This window comes from Metopolophium dirhodum, chromosome 1 (genome assembly GCF_019925205.1).
Source record: "Metopolophium dirhodum isolate CAU chromosome 1, ASM1992520v1, whole genome shotgun sequence".
NCBI lineage: Eukaryota > Metazoa > Arthropoda > Insecta > Hemiptera > Aphididae > Metopolophium > Metopolophium dirhodum.
Window position 1 is genome coordinate 68,101,508 of NC_083560.1, and position 20,869 is coordinate 68,122,376.

The 20,869-nt window shown below is 31.5% G+C and overlaps 1 protein-coding gene across 1 annotated transcript in view; it reads right to left on the bottom strand.

Annotated features, from left to right (window-relative positions):
• Positions 1-20,869, bottom strand: part of LOC132935725 (uncharacterized) — a 69,962-nt gene that overhangs the window by 13,555 nt on the left and 35,538 nt on the right. The window contains exons 4-11 of the mRNA XM_061002340.1: positions 12,261-12,528; positions 10,034-10,350; positions 6,903-7,028; positions 5,353-5,610; positions 4,559-4,815; positions 4,163-4,304; positions 3,325-3,470; positions 3,048-3,240 (exon numbers count right to left, since the gene is read on the bottom strand). Coding sequence (XP_060858323.1) covers positions 3,048-3,240; positions 3,325-3,470; positions 4,163-4,304; positions 4,559-4,815; positions 5,353-5,610; positions 6,903-7,028; positions 10,034-10,350; positions 12,261-12,528 — 1,707 coding nt within the window. The remainder of the gene's footprint in view (positions 1-3,047; positions 3,241-3,324; positions 3,471-4,162; positions 4,305-4,558; positions 4,816-5,352; positions 5,611-6,902; positions 7,029-10,033; positions 10,351-12,260; positions 12,529-20,869) is intronic.

Genomic DNA, 20,869 nt, shown 5'->3' on the forward strand with positions numbered 1-20,869 from the left:
CTTTGAAGTTAAAATTAATTAATTTTTTTTTTATACACTTTGTTTAGTCACAACGGTTTTAAATATAAGTAAAACAATAATTTAGTCGACATATAAGTGTAATTGTATAAACCACTAAAGCTAGTGTGAAATAAGATGGAATAGTAAAGGATCCAGTCGAATAAAACATTTAGTTATTATTTAAAAAATTGAATGTTGCGCAATTATTAAACGTGTGACCCGGATGGAATAACATAAAAAATTAATTTTATTGATTTTAACCGAGTTACCTATGATCATTTATAGTATTTTTTTTCATAATAACTGCATTTTTAGAGTTAAATATATTGTTTTGTAACTATTCATTTAGTTACCTTCACATGTTTGCTTATAAAATTCATCACTCAAAATTTGATATTCATTATGAAATAATGTACTTACTTGTTCACACGGTAGAGTAATATTTATTAAGTTTAATAGTTTCATTCGTTCACAAAGACTTACTCATGTATAATATTTAATGTAATAAAACGAAGAAATAATCCAAAAATAGAACTAATAAGCCCATATCCAATTCAATTTAATTCTTCGATGACGATTCGACACCTACATTTTATAACAATTATTATGGTGAAAACATAATTGTTATATTTATTAAAAAAAATCCTGATTCAGACCCAATAATAGGTGGGAGCGATTTCCTCCACCGCCATCATAAAACCTCCTCTTTACCCTTCTTTCCACTATTTGACTAATATTAATATGTGGTTCCACTACGATGATAGTCCTAACCTGTGACCCTTTTTCGTAATACTCGGCGAATTATCATCCGGTCACGCATCGTTACCGCGAATCTTTATCGAGATATATATATATTATATATATACACGTTTTTTTTACCGTTTACCGGTGTTTTATCAATAGTAACTTAAATATAATATAATATAGTATATACCATGTTTTTAACGATGTAGGGAAAACTCGATTCCTCTCACTCATTAGATTAAATAGGGACTTTATTTTCAACCTAACCTAAACGTATAGGTACATTTATAGAAACATTTCGAATTTTCAACCATTCCAGTTCATATGAATAGTAACAAGTAGAAAATATCATACAACATTCTACATAAGTTATTGTTAGTAGAAATTAAAAAAAACCGTAAATCCTCAATAATTTTTTATGACCGCCTGAAGTTAAAATGTTGACAAAATTCATCAATATCACGAAAATTGGCAAATTATATGGAGTTGGAAATGTATACGATTTTTTCTGTATACATAAAAGGTTTAAAAATTTTATACTTATAGATTCCTTTTAAGTTTTTTTACATAAAAAAAAAGAAGTTAAGTTATTTTTTAAGAGCGTTTGAAGTTAGACATAGAATATTTACCCGTAAATTAACAAATTCTCATACAATAGTTTTCTTATTTTGTTGTTATTCAAAAAATATTAACTATAGGTATTGTTTTTATCAAATTTTTATTTAATTATTTACTACACATGATAACATTTTCAAAATATTCGGACTAGTTATTTATAGATATTACCAATTTTTAATTTTTTAAATTTTTTTATTCTATAATACAGCTTTAAAATGTAATACAAGGTTCCTTGTAAGTAATTTTATAGCAGTTGCGAAATATTAAAGATCAATAGGCACGATTTTTTTTATAAGTATTTAAAGTTCAGATTTTGACAAAATTTATCAAAATCGCGTACATTTTGAAGTTATTTTATTGTTAAGAGGACGCCTCACCCTCTTATGTTGTCTCTGTATTGCAAGTGCGTAACATAGCAAATTATATGCTTGGCAGAGCACGTGTAGTTCCGTTAGCTTAAAAATTAGAGTGAATTGACCTCTTATAAAATTTAAAGGTAAGATTATTATCTAGGAAATCTCATAGGTTTTTTTATTATATTTTAATTTTAAAGCAAGTTATGAGTATTTTAAGATGTTCAAACAATTTACAATTTTAAAATACTCACAATTCACTTTAAAATTAAAGTATGATAAAAAGCCCACGAGAACGCCTAGATAATAATCTTACCTTTAAATTTTATAAGAGGTAAAATCATTATAATTTTTAAACAAACGGAGCTACATGTGTTCTACTGAGAGTACAATTTTCTATGTTACGCACTTGTAAGTCGGGACAACATATGCTGGTGAGGCGTCCTCTTAAAAAATTAAAAAAATTTCAATTTTTATAGCTAAGGATTGAAAATGTAAAACAACAATGCTCATAAATAGTTCATACTGTAATCAAAACAATCTAAAAAATATAAAAACCCAGTTATTTTGTACAGACTTTTTAAGTTCAAATTTTGAGGAAATTACTTATTAAAATTAAATAGGTACCTACTACCTACTACAACTGTTCACTTATGCATCAATTTGTCTTACATTTTTTTCCACATATCAATTGTAATATGTAATTATTTCGGAAACATATGCATAATATAATTAAGTGTGTTACAAATTGTATTAATTAGACACATAGTTGCGTGATTTTTTTCGTTACATGCGCGATTGATTTTTTAGTGCTAGAGGTAGTGCTTGGAATTGTTCACGTAAGCAACAACAAAAGTCCAATAATCGAGTACTCTTATAATATAGAGTACAGTGATAGAAAATTCGAAAGTGGTATAGGTATATACACTTTAGAAGGGTTATTTTATTTGCCAGTCACTTTTTGAAATATAGCAAACAACGAAAATGCCTGAATTCGGTCTCGGATAATATGATGTTTTTGATATAAATCTATTTACTACATATATCGATAAATTATTTTTGAAAACTTATGTCATGCTCATAGAATATGCAGACGGATGATTTTGCGTCACGTCGTGCAGTTTCGGAAAAAAATCAAACATCAACGTAGGTATCAACAGTAAACAAGGACGCTATGTAAGAAGTACCTGGCTATGTATATAATATGGCATTTGTGATACCTACTTATGATTCGAGATACAAATAGAATTTCGCTCGATCGAAAGTGCCGAATGTTTTCCAGTCGAATATTATTCGAATCACGCATACTATCAGAACTGTATGGGTACTTACATTGGACACGGAGGGTGACCGGTCGTGACCGTCCCATTCCCAGGTCGTTATTACACTGACACGTGTACCGACCGGAATGTCGGCGGCCCACGTTCCTTATGACCAAAGTGCCGGCGCTCAAAAGAACGACTTTGATTTCCGAGTCGATGCTGACGCTACCGTTGCTACTGCCGTTTTGCAAGATCGGGTGACCCTGCAGCATAACATCATTACAGACGCGATAAATATTATTGATAGACTTTTCGCGAGTATTGCCGCCTTTGCTGGGTGCACTCACGTTGTGATACCATTCAATGCGATTACGTTGTTTCCCTCTGCTCCCGCTACCGTCCAACACCTTGCATTCGAAATACACGTCGTCTCCCGTTTTGATTCTACTCGGATCGAACGTGTGGCCCAAACTCAATTTAACTATAGGCGGATCTGTAAATTTTACGTTTAATGTCATCACATTATTATTTTTTTTTTGTTTTCAGGCCTACAACCACCATCTATTATTGGACTCGTACGTTTTGACTATGTGCAATTAACAGATGATACATTGTGTTAGTCGTACAGGTGGGTAACTAATTTTTAATCTTAAATATCGAGAACCAGTCCTGAAATCATCGCTATATTGTTTAAAGTTTTCCGTCAAAGTTTATTTGTATTATATAATTTAAATTAACATGTATACGTCCAGTTCAATTTCGTTACGAGAATAACGGGAGGTTTTTTTTACTTCATCGAAAAATAATTAAAATAACGTTTCACGGTTTTCAAAGTAAATTACAGTTGGTACACATATTAAGTTTTAGGTACAGGTACATTAAATATCCACTCATAATGCGTCTAATATAAATACAGGAAACATTTCTCAAAGAACCATCAGTGGTTTGGCTCATAGAAATCATAATAAAACGTATCTAAAGGTGTAGATAGTTCACGCACATTTAAGAGGAATCGTAAAAATAATAGTTGATCAGAAACGATATAGATATAGCTAGTACCGCGATTTACAAATACTAATAAATTCGCACACGACCTGTGTAGTATGGTCGGTGTAGAATGAAAACACAATATAACGGTGATTACAACAGTAACTACGACAAGAGGTTTAATTAGTTTTTACTTACATTGGACGTTAAGTAATAAAGCTTTATTTTTAATATTATCTTTCGTGGTATTAATATCAGGGTTCCAAGCTCGGCATCGTAAATATCGACCATCGTCACTCGGCGTAGGCCTCAATCGTATCCTACTGCTATGTTCGGTTTGCTAAATAACAGAAACGAATAAAATACAAATAGCGACGAGGTGTACGTGCATGTAAGATTTTTGAATACGTATAATATTATATATTATGAATAAAAATGGCAGTTAACCATGACCATTTGTCTTGTAGTTAAATTGAATTTAAAATAAAACGAAACAATAATATGATAATGGTTACAATGAACTAACATGTCCGACAAATTAATTAAATATTCAACTCAACACGATACATATTATACATAGTAATAGTCACTCACTTCCATTACTGTTATGCGAGCCGTGGTTGGAGATGAAGGTATTTCGTCAGCTAAGGTGCCGTTTCCGTCAACAGACCATTCTATAGTAGCCTTAGGACTTGCACCCTCGGCCCAGCATTCACCCGTATACCACTTACCAGATATAAGATTTGTTGCTTGTACAACTCCGTCATTATTACTGTCTTCGTTATAATTAACCGTGTTCTCTGATTCGTCTATTGGATGTATGCCGACAATACGTACACTTTTCACATTCACTGTAAGTACAATATAATATGTATTTAAAAAAAAAAAAACTAGTAAATGCTAATATGAATATTAATGGGAAATTCAAATCTTAAGTTCGTTATTTATTTTTGATTTACAATAGTAAAATAACAACAAAAAAAGAAAACAAAATAAGTTTTTTTTTTAATAAAATAATTTTAACTTCTAGGTATTGAAAATCGTTTTGATTTTTTTGAAATATAAATAAAGTTAAGAATGTTAATTTAGTGTCTTTTAGTAGGTTCCTATATAAGATACCTAATAATTAATATTATATAAGTATGGTGGGTACACATAATATATACATTATACATATATGAGGAAGGCTTCTAATTATAAATTTAAAATCAGGACTGTTATTTAATAATGTAATATTTTCAAAGTAAGATATTCAAACTATAACGATAAATTCTGTGTTTTTAAATGTATTTTATACAATACATTTTGACATTTAATTATAATTGTAATTACCTATTATATTCGCCGATCGTTGGTTGGCTATAATAAGCTGTATATGAAATACTTACGGTACATGTTTATCAGCACTGTCATTCGGAGATTTGATTGCATGGTGTTGTCGTCATTTCCAGCCAGACACGTGTATGTACTATTAGCATGACTTCGATTCAATTGATGAATTACAAGACTTTTGGTTGTTGTTTCTTCGTCGTCGTTTTCGTTTCCGTAAGATACTTCCTCTGTCAGGTCCACGATTGTTCCAGTACCGAGCGAAGAGGTGACTTTGCCGTCCGCGGAATACCATTGCACCCGTGGCTTGGGTTTCCCTGTACAACACGTCAGTTCGCTACTATAGATGATTTTGCGAGGTGAGGGGGGAGGGGAGGGTCGACAAAAGTACATATTCGTTGAATTCGATTTCCGGGCACATTAAAAAAAAAGGTGTACGTATAAGTGCTTGTGTATAGGTACCTGCCGAACGCTCATCTATACAAATGAAATCGAATTACGTAAATAAATCGTTATTTGTATTAGATATATGTGTTATGTGTGTATATACATCACACATTCAATGAATCGACATTAAGGCGTATACAAATCGGCCTCATTACAATATGTCCCATCATTAAACTGTCATGTAATCTACATTCTATATATTCATCGTGCACCTACTATATAATACAACATTACAAGATATTTAAATATTGTAAATACGGCGATTTCTCATTTGCGAATGGGATGGACATGGAGGAGAAATATATAGGTATATTATCGATGTGAACATCGTAAACGAACAAAGCGTGTACAATAATAATTCGTCAACAAACTGACATATCAACCATTATTTTTATGTCATAATCCATCGAAAAATCGTATTCTTAAAACAATATTGAACGTCATGCTGTAACAGACGTACACAAACGTGCCTTGACGTACGTAAAAATTGTACAGCAATAATTCTTCGGGCATCTTCGTTTTCGCGTTAATACCAGGTACACGATAAGTATTCAGTCTTTATACGAATTGATATATTAATATTATTTAATTATTCGTTATTATTATGTCGATTTAATTAATTTAAAGAATAATCTATCCCTCCTTAGTTTTCATTTCGATATTTCATCACCCTTATTTGAAGTAACAATGTTTTTATATTACGTTTTAAATAGCACATAAATGTCAGTCCATATTAAAATATATGATTTTATCGGTGTTATTATTTATAGAAATAAAATCATATTTAAAAAAAAACACTTTGATAAAAATGGGAATTCGGTAATTTCAATCTTATTTTGGCGGATAAAATTGGAAATATTGACTAGGTATAATAGATACGATTCTGTACTGGTGTACTGCCCCTTTTTCATGCTATGGCTGCCTACATGATAGTTTTAAAACACTCAAAATCATATCTTTGTTAGTCAAAACATTCGTCGTTTGTATCAGACTAACACTTATACATAATATTACCTGTTAATAATAATTATTATTATTATAGCCGTTCAATAGGTAGTTAATACTCGATACGCCCTGTATACCACAGCACTATAATGTATCGACCCAATCGTTTATGAAGTACCTATCATTATAAATCATAAGAATAAAATGTAATGCTCACCTCCCTGAACTCGGCACTCCAATACCAATCGCCCGCCTTCCGGCACTGGACCGATGGTGTGATGCGATCCGCCGTCCATTTCCGTTCCTATTCCGTTATAAGCGATTGTCATTTTGTCAGGTGGCACTATATAATTATAAATGGACATACAATTAAAATTAATTAGTCACAGGTTTTTAATGTTTAACATAAAGATTAATTTACAGGTGTTCGATATAAGTACAGTATTATGATGTCAGTGGTTATTTAACAATTAAATGTATAAGTAGGTACATAATAGATAATTTGAATTAGTATTATAAATGTAAATATGTGTAAAAAAATTATATCTTAAATCTTGATACTTCTTTTTAAATGTTTAAGATTTATACATTGTTTAAAACTTTAAAACGTCGGTACCTATTATATAACTAAACAAACTATGTATATTTATGTTTTAATATTCTAAAACGCATTGATTCTACAAACATTTTCATTATATACAATATTATCGATTACTGAACCAATAACATATTATTTATGTACATTTAACGTTTAGGTAAAAGAAGTGTATAGAATCAAGGAATGGGGGACGAAGTGGCCGAGCGGACTAAGGCATCGGTTGCGTCACGCACCGTCGTCGGTTCGAACCTCTGCCACGGGCGGCACTTGTCTTTGGGCAGTCATGGTGTTTGGAGAGGGAGCCTCCTCCGGGCATGGCAGATACCTACGGGTGCCCACCTGAAAATTCTGCCAAACTAAAACACACGTGTTTAAAACCTACAGTACTCTCCCCCTACAGTTTAAAACCACCCAATGGCCTAAACTGTCGCGTGTTAATTAATGAAAAAAAAAATCAAGGTAACAGGGATCAGAAACGTTTCAAATATTAACGGTAACGGTTTCAGTTTTTGAGAACGGTTATTTACTGCATTTTTTGGTTTTAGTTTAGGTTTAACAAAAGGTTTTTCAAATTTATCGGTATCAAAAACGGTTTTTGAAAACTTTGATTTTTTCCCCTTTATCTACCTAATAAGTAATAACTGTAGACCCGATTTTTATTATCTATTGTCTATTAAGGGCTGAGCCTAAAGTCCTAAAATATGTCCGATTTGTATAATATTAGTGTAAGTATATACAATATAGCAAATTTAGGTACAGAAGAACTAATTTCGTGTTGTTAACTTTAATATGTTGTACCTACTTTTGCATACAACATATGGTTGGGATCATTATTCGATTACATTAATATTTAATTGTAATTTACAATAACATCACACTATAATATTAGAGTATACCGTAATAATTTTTTTTTGTGTGATTAATCATAGCTTATGATATTTGAACAAAATATTAATTTAAATAGATACTAAAAAAAAGTGTATCGGACTATTGAAAATATTGTTATTTAAAAAAATTTACTGTTAAGATTCAGATACACGTTATAAGATTTGGTACACACATTTGTTATTCAGGGGACACACTGAGGAGACTGATGATAATGAGTAATGACATAAGAAATTGATGACTGCAGGACGGATGCGGATCAGTCGAATACGGAACAGATTTGTAATAACATTAATAAATAATAATATATACACAATTACTTCAAATAACAACATTACAGACGTGCATAGCCGCATAGGGGCGAACAAAATAACAATTGTGATATTTGTATTTTAATTTTGAATAAATAACTAATAAGTATAGTATTCATTTTATAAATATAAATAGAATAATATTCGTGTTACCTATTAATATTTCGTAATACTCAGTAATAGCATCGGGATTCAAACAAAGTATTTTCTTCGCATAAAAATACTTGTTTTAACTAGAATTATAAATAATACAGGTAATTAACTTTATAAAATTCGAAGAAACCGATATTAGTTTTAAATTTCAATCGGTTTTAAGAACGGTTTTTCAATTCTATGGTTTCGGTTTAGGTTTTGTAAACGGTTTTTTTAAGATTTTAGGTTTCAATCACGGTTTATTAACCGGTGTTTTAAAGCTTTTGGTTTCAGTTCTGGTCACGGTGTTCAAATATGAAAAACCACGATTTTGACAGATTTTTCAGAAAACCGGTTAAACTGGTTTCGATCCCTGCAAGGAATATTATACAGCCTACTGCAGACTACTCCTCTCTTCTAAAATAGTATAATAGGTATAATAGTATAATAGTATAATAGTATAATAGGTACAGTAAATATTAATATCGATGCTATAAATAATATCAAAATGTTTGTCTTATAGTGGGTATCCCTTAACGATATACTCATTAGCCGTAGAGGGGACTCGCCGCCCCAACAAAAATGTTTTCATAACATTTATGTTAATTATGTTTAGGTAATATTTAAAATAATGTTAATATTTTTTGTTGTTATTGATTTTTATTTGATTATATTAAAATTTAGATTTCTTACTAGACCTTAAAATATCACCTATTGGCTTTGCCAACGAAATCCAAGTACATTTTCAAAACAACATATCTTATACAAACTTCTACCAATTTATAAAATAATATGGGGCCCCGTAAAATTCTGACTGGGCCCCAAAATTCAACGGACCGGCACTGTACTTAAATGTAACGGACCTTAAAATTAGTTATAAATAAACTTTTTTTCTCCAACAGAGGTAGCACAAAAGTTATCCGAGTAAACTAATGAGTGACTCGTGTCAAAATAATGTGTTGTTTATAAATTATACAGTTATATTATTTAGGTACCTATTAGTAGAAAAAAAAGGAAAAGAAATAAATTTATATTCAGAAAATGAATATCTCGTATTACCTTTATAGTTATTAGTATTTCTACTATAAATTAGTTTTTGTATGAATATTTTCCTTTTAATTATTATGAGTTGTTAATCCAATTTCGTATAAATTAAATCAAATTGATTGAAAACTATTATTTATACAAATTCGAAGTATAAACGAATTTCTTATTGATTCTGGTATAAGAAATAAGAATATTATATATTATTAGGGTCGTGAGATCTGGAATAAAGTGAAATTACGTTTCCGGTAAACTTTTGTTCAGAAACATTAGGACGTGAACACCTAAAAGGGTAACCTAACCTAACCTAACCTATCCGAAGCCTTCGCACGCACTAATAATAATATGAATCTACATAAAAAAATATATTTTACTGACCTATGACTCTCAGGATTATTCGATAATTCCGGGTAGGTGAATCGCGGAAATCTACTCGGCACCTGTAAGCCCCGGCGTCCTGTTCTGTCACGTTGGTGACTTTGAGCGCTGCTTTGCTACTGTTGTCGTACAGGCCACCGTTGTAATCATCCAACAGCAAAGTACGCTGTTTCGACCATTTTCCTCGTCCACTGCCGCCACCGCCGCCGCTACTGCCGCCGAACACCACAAACGACGCCCTGGGCCCGAACCCTCCGCTCTCCTCGTCCGAAGACCATTTCAACGCGTGAGCTAACGGTCTTCCACGCACGTCGAAACTATAACCGTGGTTAAGTTAATTAAACATTTTAATTAGTGGTTAGAGAGCAAAACGTTAGCGGGTCCGGTATACAAAGGAATTATTTATTATACGCGTGGGACTTCTCCGCGGATTCGGCGACGATGTTTTATTTCTATCCCGACTATAGACACCATTTCGCACGCGTTCTATATATCAGTCATTTCCCGCGTTGACGAATTAATATTATACAACTTTATATGCAAGACTTGTGTTATATTATGACGACTGATAAAGAATTTACGGTTGACGAAAATCTTACCAAATCAGTAACTTTCGAGATGATTATTTTATTTTCATTATTTTGTTTTGATTTCAATTAATATGTTACGACACGACATTATTAGTGCTTGTCGTAGTTTTAATGCAATAATATGAAATATATTTAGAGTAGGAAGTAACGGAGTTAAATTGATCTATTGCCATAAATTTGGCACGTTTATAAAATTAATTTAAATGGCTAGACCCATGCAGGGAATTATATTGGCTTGCAATTATTGCAATGCATTGCAATCGCAGCGGTCAACACGAAACATTTTAATACAACCGTTTATAAATTATAATTCAAGTGCAATAGTTTTTGGCCTTCGTGAAATAGTGACTCAGCATTTAAAATTTAAATTGTTTCGATCTTGTTTCTACAATATTGGGACTGAAAAAAATACACCTACAAAGCATATTATATTATTGTGAGAAAACATCAATAGGTATAATTTTAATTTACAAAATTTTATTCTATAATATGTACAACACGTGTTATGAATTGAAAATAAAATTGTTTGACTAATAATTAAGAATATAAAATACTTGATTATCGTCATATCAAGTCGATAATCAAGTATTTTGGTTGGATCTGGATGGTATTCCGAAGCATTAGCAAATATTCAAATATATAGTACAGTCATTGCCAGATAAATTGAGACGGCGGCGGCGGCGCTTTTCAGTAAGTGTAGCCCAAACTAGTCGCTGGTAGTGTGGTGCAAAGGTCACACAGTTGGCTACGACGCGCGCAGTCACCAGTTCAAACCCGTCCCAGTGGAAAAAATTTTATTTATTATTATTATTATTAGTTAATCTATATTGTTTTACAATTTCTATTTTTTGTTCTTAAATAAAAGATGATTATCAGAATATTTGATTTTAAATTAATATTGTAAAATAATTTTTGTGACAATTGTTGGTTTATTGATGTATTTTCGGTAATAATATTCAAATACGGAGAACCACTGGTTTTCCGTCATCGCGCCGCCGCCGCCGTCTCAATTTATCTAGCAACGACTGTAATACCTAGCTATTCGAACTATGTCATTAACTAATAATAACCTTATAGCCACAACTATGAACCACGTTTGTGACTCACTGCAGGTCGGGCTACAGGGCTGTAACATAGATTAAATAACACTATAGATAGGCAATGCCAATTCAATTAATTATCGATCCTTATTTTAATTTGGATTTGATTCAGTCTAGTGGCGCATGGTGGTAGGAGACAAGTAGATACTTATTTCTCATATCCTATCATGACACTATGCGCCGCTAGTGAGTCAAATCCGAATTGAAATAATGGGCGAAAAATGATTGAATTGGCGTCGCCTATCTGTAGTATTATTTAAATTTAATCTATGCCCGTATTAAATATAGAGACGCAAACTCAAACTCTTAATCGGGTAGGAAACAACGCCCTAAAAATGTGCGTATAAAAGGAACCTTGGCGTTTCGGTAGAGCTCACTGAAACGAAACCTACCCACGTTTTCAGAAGGTTGCAGCTTTAATAAAAGAAAATGCACAGTTTTTTCGTTGGGTCATACATTTTCAAACAATATTACACCTATCAAACTTTCATAAAATATATCGTATCTACATAGGTGAAATTATTGTCATATTATTACCTGTAGAGAGGTTTTCCTCCGGACCATATTTTTTTATTTTTTGATTTACTATTCCGGTGACGGATTGTCGTCGAATGGTGTTTGAACCACAGCACCATGTACGCTCGGTCTTCGATCGTGTTGGACAAGTCCTTAGTATTTCCCTCTCCACCTCCGGTCGATGCGACTCTTACTGGTTGTTTTGGCAAACCATCGTTATTACCACCGCCTATGTCACACGGCAGCCAAGCCACAGAACCACGAACCGCAGTCACCGTTACCGTGCTCACTGTAATGAATGTACATACAACATAATATAATAAATAATAATAATATTACAGTATATAGTTGTATGTTATATTATATTATAATACCATAATAAGTATACCTACATAATTTATGTAACATGTATAGCAACATTTTATATTTCTCAACGTGAACGGCTAGTCAGTTTTTTTTATAAAGCTTATATTGAAATAATAAAATTAAATAATAAATACATAAATGTGCTAGACGATATAGTGATATGGTCATATATTATTATATACATACAGGTGGCTAGGAATTGTATTGCGTATTAAATGCGAAAAACGACATTTTTGCAGTGTTTGATAATCGAACCGGCTGTTGCACGATTCAATAAGGAAATTTTTTTTCTTAACTACTGACAGGCATTTTCTTATTTGAAACTACCATACGGCATATACGGTCTCCGTCGAAAAGGCTTACAAAATCTCGAGTTACTACTATTATAGAGTATATAGGCGTATATCCACCATTATAATAAATATAAATATTGGCTATAATATGGATAAATGGATACAATAAAATACTAAGTAGGTATGGACGCTGAATGCGTTTGGAGTTACATCATTATTCTTCAACAACATATAACTACTTAGAAAAATATAGGTGAACTAATAAAACAAAAATATTAGGGTAAGTACATATAATAACATACGATGGTATTCCAATAGAGGTCGTTTAAATAAGGGAATCGTATAAGCTAAATAGAAACGACGAGTGACGACAAATGAACGATTTATAATAACATTTGTCCGTTTTCTTAATTTATATAATTAAAAGAACATTAAATGTGACAAAGCATTACATAATATATAGGTAAGTTACGGTGGTTTGTATAAACATAATATGTTATTAATGCAAATACTTGCACTATGGTGAATGGTGACAGTCACCAGTAAATGTCGACATACACAACCTGAATGTGCAAATGTAGACAAATTAAAAAAATTGAACATTAACTAACGTATACTTTAAACAATTATTCATGATATTTATAAAATACAACATGTTTAATTGAATGATTAAAATATGTTAACTAACTATTAATATTAAAAAGATTTATTATTATTATTATTATTATTATTACTATATCTTTTGTATGCATAAAAACAATTATTAAAAAATTTGCGAGAATGGTATTTCGATTAATGTTTAGATTAAGTAATTTTATTTATTGCAGCAAGACAAACTATCATTATTTTTTGAATTGCACAAAATGTCATTACTCTTACCACTACACTTTTTTTGCGGTGCATTTAGTTTTGCGATTTCATCACGTTATATTCTTGTCGACTACTTTTTTTAATCAGAAGTAGAAGCTATTGTCTCAATGAAATTGGTCGACCGGTAAAACTTCATCGATTGACATTGAATTTTTTTTTTTTTTTGCTAACTGAAAACTGATCATGATGTATAATTGATTTATAACACCATATTTACAGTTAGAACATTTATAAATATCATTAAGACATATAGTATAATATAAGTTGTGTAATAAGGAGTGTTGAGTTTATCTAGATAAATATTCTTTTATCTTATATCTTATTTAGATAAATAGAGGTTATTAATTTACACAGTTATCTAAGATACAAATCACCGTTATCTAGATGAATTTATCCAGATAATTTAATTTATTAAACGGCTTTTATTTATTATAATATATAGGTAAACAATTAAGTAATTTATTAAGTAGGTAGTATTTACTAATAACTATCGACATTTTTGATAACATACTATTAAGTTATTCTATATTGCGACGAGCTTACGGGAGTTTCATAGACCAATATAAAAAAAATGATCCTATAATTTATCTTTATCTAGATAAAATTATATTTATCTCGGCTCAACACTGGTAATAAGCTGATAATAGAATTTATAAAAATTATTAACTAGTTCGGTATGTACAGTTGAAGGTATAGCATTATGTTGTGACTTTTCTATAGATGACCCACCTTCACCTTGAATATACCACTGTGAAAATGTCAGCATTTACTAGTGAATGCTATGCTTACGTACAAAGTTTTTTAAATAGTATATCAAGACTCTCCAATGATTTTGGTGTATGTCAACATTTACCGGTGACTGTCACTTGTCAGCATTCACTAACGGCAGACATTCTCAGTAGATAACAAACATAAATTATAATAACCTGTAATATAGATGATAATTATGTTATATATCACGTAACAATGTCGTTATATATATATATATACCAGCGGACAAGAGGCATAGATACGCATATACAATGCGTTTTACATATTATATTTTGGTTAGGACTTAAAATATGCTGCGAGGACGCCCAACCTAACAAATCAGTCAAATTATATTACCAACACCGCGTCTTCGGGATGAAAATATAATTATCATTAATATAATGAAAATTACGAATATATTATAAAAGACTGTGTGTGCGTAATCATTCGTCATTGTACGTCATCAGTGTATATATAATATTATGTAACGTGCGGAGGTGGGTTGCATAATAGTAATAACAATAATAATACATAATAATATTATTATTATCCAGTAGCTGCTCACCTCGCCTCGCAAACATTTTAATAATTCGATTCTCGTCAACGAATTGTGTGTGTGTGTGTGTACAAATATTAATAATAATTCTATTATAATTATAACGGTAGCAGACAACGACGATCCCATTATTTTGTCAAAATTAAGGCGAAGTTATTATTATTATTATTACTATTAATCTCGGGTGAACGTCACGTAGGCAGCGGCTACGACGAAAATGAAAGAAAATGGACACGTCGCCGTAAACGCGCACACATATTACACACACACACACACACACACACACACACACACACACACACACACACACACACACACACACACACACACACACACACACACACACACACACACACATAATATGGGTGTGTGTGGTCGATATCGTCGCCGTAGCGTAAACGATTTAGCACCCGCCGCCACACTCGCGATCGCTTTGATCAAATTGTTATTTTAGGCCCGGTATGTGATGACGGAGGGTGGTGGCGAACTACGCGACTATACGACGACGACAACGAAGTATAATACGCACCTACACTGGGTGTGTGGTGCGCCGCCCGCTTACTGGGCAAAATAGCCTATAGAAAAAGCAATAAATAACGTCGGTCGGTGGCGAACAGTGGGCGGGCGGCGCGCTGTCGTATTTAAATTGGACATTACCTCCGACGAGAGTAGAAAAAAAAAAGTGTTACCGAGCGGCGGCGGCGGCGGTGGCAGCGGCGGCGTAAAATAAATAGTACAAAACTATTTTACATATACGCGGCGGCGGGAGTACGACGACGATAATAGGGTAGCAAGGGGTGGCGGATGTGTGCACCGGGTGTGGGTGGGTAGGGCTCCTAGAGTACCTCGTGCCTTCCCCCCCCCGCTCCGACCGTCAATGGGTCCCGACGACTTTGTGCCGCTCTGCGGGTAATGCGTGTGTGATTTGACATTGTCTCGTTTTTCTTCGGTGCGATGTCGTAGGTTAGGGGAAGGATCGGAAAAAGGTGTACAAACGTATAGGTATATATTATACGATATATAGGTACGTATATGCACGTGAGAGCTGGCGCTGGCGCGAGTGTGTGTGTGTGAGTTTGTAGAGATGACGACGACGGCGATTACGATAATAATAGTAGTATATATACGCGCGAAGTGGGTGTGTTGGTGTGATGAGGGGGGGGGGGGGGTGGGGGGTGGTGGCGGGGGTTATAGTTGGTGGGTCTCGCAGGAGGGTGCGAGCTGGAGAAGGCAGCGGTGTGAAGGCTACGGTGGTGGTCGGGTAAAAATAGCGGCGAACCGTGATAACAATCGTCGTTGTTGGTCGTTGACGTTTATATTTTATATACAATAATATAATATATATATATTATGCACCTATATATATGCGCGTATATGTATTTTATATTTTTATGTATAAATGCATACATTATATAAATATATGTGCATCATATACAGCCGCACCTGTAATCGAAAAATAACGGGGGTGTGGGTTGATGGTGGGGTGGGACGCTGCTGGAGGATAACCGAAATAATAACGATAAATATGGCTGCAGAAAATGGTACGGGGTGCGTGGGTGTGGGTGTGGGTGCAGCGAATGGGATGGGGTTGAAAAAAGGTATACTCCGCGATTGCGGCGCGCGTTATGACGATGCGCCGACGAACAGGAATGGACAGTGGCTGAACAAGAACGCAAAATTCAGAGTAATGCACGGAAATCAACACGACATAGTTAAAATTAAATAGTCAACAGATAAAATAAAAATCAATAATATTATTATGATGCATATAGTATTATAGTGTAATAATTAGGGATGCGTAAATGTTATATTTTTATTTTCAATATTATGTCAAATTTTCAATTAATCATTCATATTACATTCGTCAACTTTCTATAAAATAATAATTATTAATTACGAATGATTAAAAGGAAAGGTGATCGAGGGCACAGCAAAAGCTTTAATAAAATGTACACATATGGTAGGCAAACTGTAAGTAGGTATAAAAAATAATATAAAAATATTTTTTTGCTTATAGTTTGGATATTTTTTCCGACTAATTCCATTAATATTATTATGTACTCTATGAATATTCAGAGAGTAACTTTATTAACCGTTAATACGTATACGTATCGTTAGTACCTTGTACTTGAATAAAATAGACATGTATAATATACACAGAATATGTTAAATACACAGATATCTGGATGAAAATATTCGATCGATATAGCTCAATATTATTAATGTATTTATTAAATAACTATAGGTATAATGTTGTTTAGTATTTATCGATATTTTAATTCAAAAGTATCAATATCGGTAATGATAAAAGAAAAATAACATCTATAATCCATAATATGATAATAATATTTTATATGTACAATATACACAGCGAAAAGTGATAATTATTTTACGACGTTTGTAGAAGTTTTAATATTTATTTTTTTTTATTTTATGATTACCAATTACGACGAAAACAACCGACAAAAAAATGTGAATTATTTAAAACGTTACGTAAGTTCTAATGTCCTATATTTATTGACAGAGTGAATTAAGAGGGAAGACGTAATAAAAAAATAAATAATGGGAAATCTAATAAATTCGTCGACTGTATTCATTTTGTAGGCAGTACATTATTGATTTCTCAGAGTAATTCAAATTTAAACGACAAAATATAATATACAGTACCTATAGGTATTTAACTAATCGATAAAAAATTATAATACTCCTACAAGATGTCAATATGCAAATACGACGTATTTCTATAATTTATAACATAAGAAAAACGATGTATTATTTTGAAAAAAATATATGGTACACACTTACCGTATAATTTCACAATCATATATAACATTATCAAAGTGTGTTATTAAAGAACTAATAACGAGTCTTCTATAGAAACAAGTCCATTATTATAGGATGAAACGTAAAAAATATTCTTCTGTTGAAAAATTTAAATTGATGGTTTATCGAAAACAGAGGTTTGACTGAAATTTGTCAAAACTAATAACTGGTGATAAGCTTCCAATTATATTATTTAAGTAAGTTCAAAGTAATTGGGGTCGATTCAATGCACCTAGAATATATATGTTTTGAAAACGTAAGTTATGTAGTATAAAATATAATATATAGTAGGAAACTATAAATTTAGAAACATATTTTCTTAAGTACATAATACAGTTATTGTTACTATATAGTCTTGACAAAAAACTGTTTAGTATAAGAATATAATAATATTATGTGAAATATAACAGTAAAATAAATAACAAAATTATTATAATAATAATACGAGGTAGGCAAATCATTGTTTCTATATCATTAGTGTAGTGAAATTGCCTATACAAATCACCGTGTTACAATAGTATTAAATTATCAAAAAACGAAACGTTCAATTTTAAATTCCATCCGATATATATTATTATTTTGATAGATTTCTAAACAAATTAAAAATTCCCTGTTTTTTTTACAACACTAGTACATTACACACAACAAATATCATTTATTTGCCAGAAAATGACTGCAAATAAAATTGTATAAATCATATTTTAAAAAATCATTGAAAATTGTACCTATGCCTTTTACATGTAAATGTACTTTCATGTGTTATTTTTGAAATGTAAATAAAAAAAAAACGATTGCATAAAAGAGAATTCAATTTTATTTGACATATTCATCATTGAATACCTAAATTTACTTGCACACGCATACGTTTTTATTCACTTTACAGTTGAAAATTTGTGTCCAAATCACAACCGAAAACTTTTTTTTTTATTTAAACATTATCTAATTTAAACCGTGCATCAAATTTCTGTAGCCAATAGATACTAAGTTTTAATAAGTTATACATCTACAGAAAAAATTAAATAAATCAAAATTAAATTTTTTAAATAAGATTTTTTTTAATCGCGGTAAATTATATTTTTTTATTTTTTTATTATACACATAATGATGGATGCGAGTTAAACTCTGTGATGTCATGGTGAAACTCGTGTTATTAATTCGAAGATCTATATTAGAAACTTAATATGATTATTACAAGTTTGTGGATGGGCGTTTAGTAGGTTGGTTTGGATTAGTGTGCATTTCTAATGTAGAGCGTATTGGTTAACTGTGACAGATAACATAATGTATAGGTTAGGTTAACCGTACGGTAAACGTGTACCTGTATTATTGTATTATCGAAACGTTCAAGTGCTTAACAAAATATTATACATATACAATATATTATATTTGTGGAAGTATTACCGTACAGGTAAGTTAATTTAAAACTGTATTTGAATCTTGTTATTCGTTATAACCTTATAATACCGTCAAAACTGTGGTATAAGTAGTACGATAATATGTTCAAAGTTCGGTGATGCACTTTGCCGGTACTTATTTAGAGAGTCGCGAAGAGAGGCGTATATACAAGTGAGTCTCTATACACAACTCAACAGTCGTTTGGTTAAACACACACTTATAAAAGCATTGTAATGATCTCCAAGTACATGGAATGTTTGTATTTTATCAATGAAACGACACGTATACAAATTAAACTAACTGTTTTTTCGGACATTATATATAGCCTGCTGCTTAGGTTAATTTGATAAAAACGTATTGTGTAAGTACCTATATTATTATTATATAAATAAAACAAGTTCTAAAAACAATTCCGAGCAAAAAACGTTTACAGTGTAACGGAGTTCCTAAGTCAATATTAAAGTGGTCCACGCAGGTGCTCTACTGTAAAACTGTAAAAAACCAAAAAAAAATTATTCGCCATGCCGGCTTGATTATGGCATGTGTTTTTTTTTACAATTAAATCGAATTTATAATTACCACGGAACCATATTATAAAATAACCACTTATTGGTTCAATTTAAATTCTTATTATTTACACATTATTTCATATTCGATATAAGATTACAATAAAATCACACGATATATTGACAAGAGATTTAAATTGATATTATTTTAAAGTAAATTTTGTTTTGACGTCGTGGAATATTGAGATTTTCTTGAAAATGTAATGATAATTTTTACATTTCTTACGAAAACGGTGTGTACATTATTCACGCGTACGATTTCCGATCGACTGAGTTTCCGTACGTATATAGGTAAAGAAATAAAAAACGATAAATCAGTAATCCGTAAAAGTATAAAAATATATTTTTAGTAAAGACGTTCAATAATAATACGCTTCGTTGTACTACTAACATAATTTCATCATGGAACTGTTAAAAATATAAAATTTGTGAATAAATAAATATTTATACAAAGTACTGCAGTATATATAAACATATTAAAACCATTATAGGTCTGTTGTACCCCAAAAAATTAAACGTTCTAATGGAACTCGATCGATTAAATTTCAAAAACACTTAATGACCTTTTACCGGATTTTAATTTGAAAATAGGTTTTTAATTACGTGACAATTTGTTTACTCGTATTTATGCCGATCAAACTATCAAAGGGTGCCATCGATGAAATGAAATGAAGCGCGTATAAAGGGTGTATAACTATGGTGTAACTACAGTTTTATTAATAACGTGCTTATATTTATTATTACAAGGTTTGTTCATGATATAAAATGAAAAATAAGCTCAAAAGGCTATTTATAACTCACGTAACATTTATTAATATTAATTAGACAAATTATTATTTTATAATATGTTCTAAGGATATTACTCAGATAATGATATATGTTAAAACTTCAGACCCGAACGACTTTTCGATTGACACTTGTGACTGAATTGACGTTCACATTCATAATTGTTTCAATTTGAACAGTTTTGTACATAATATTATATTAATTAAAAAAGTACCACTATCCAGT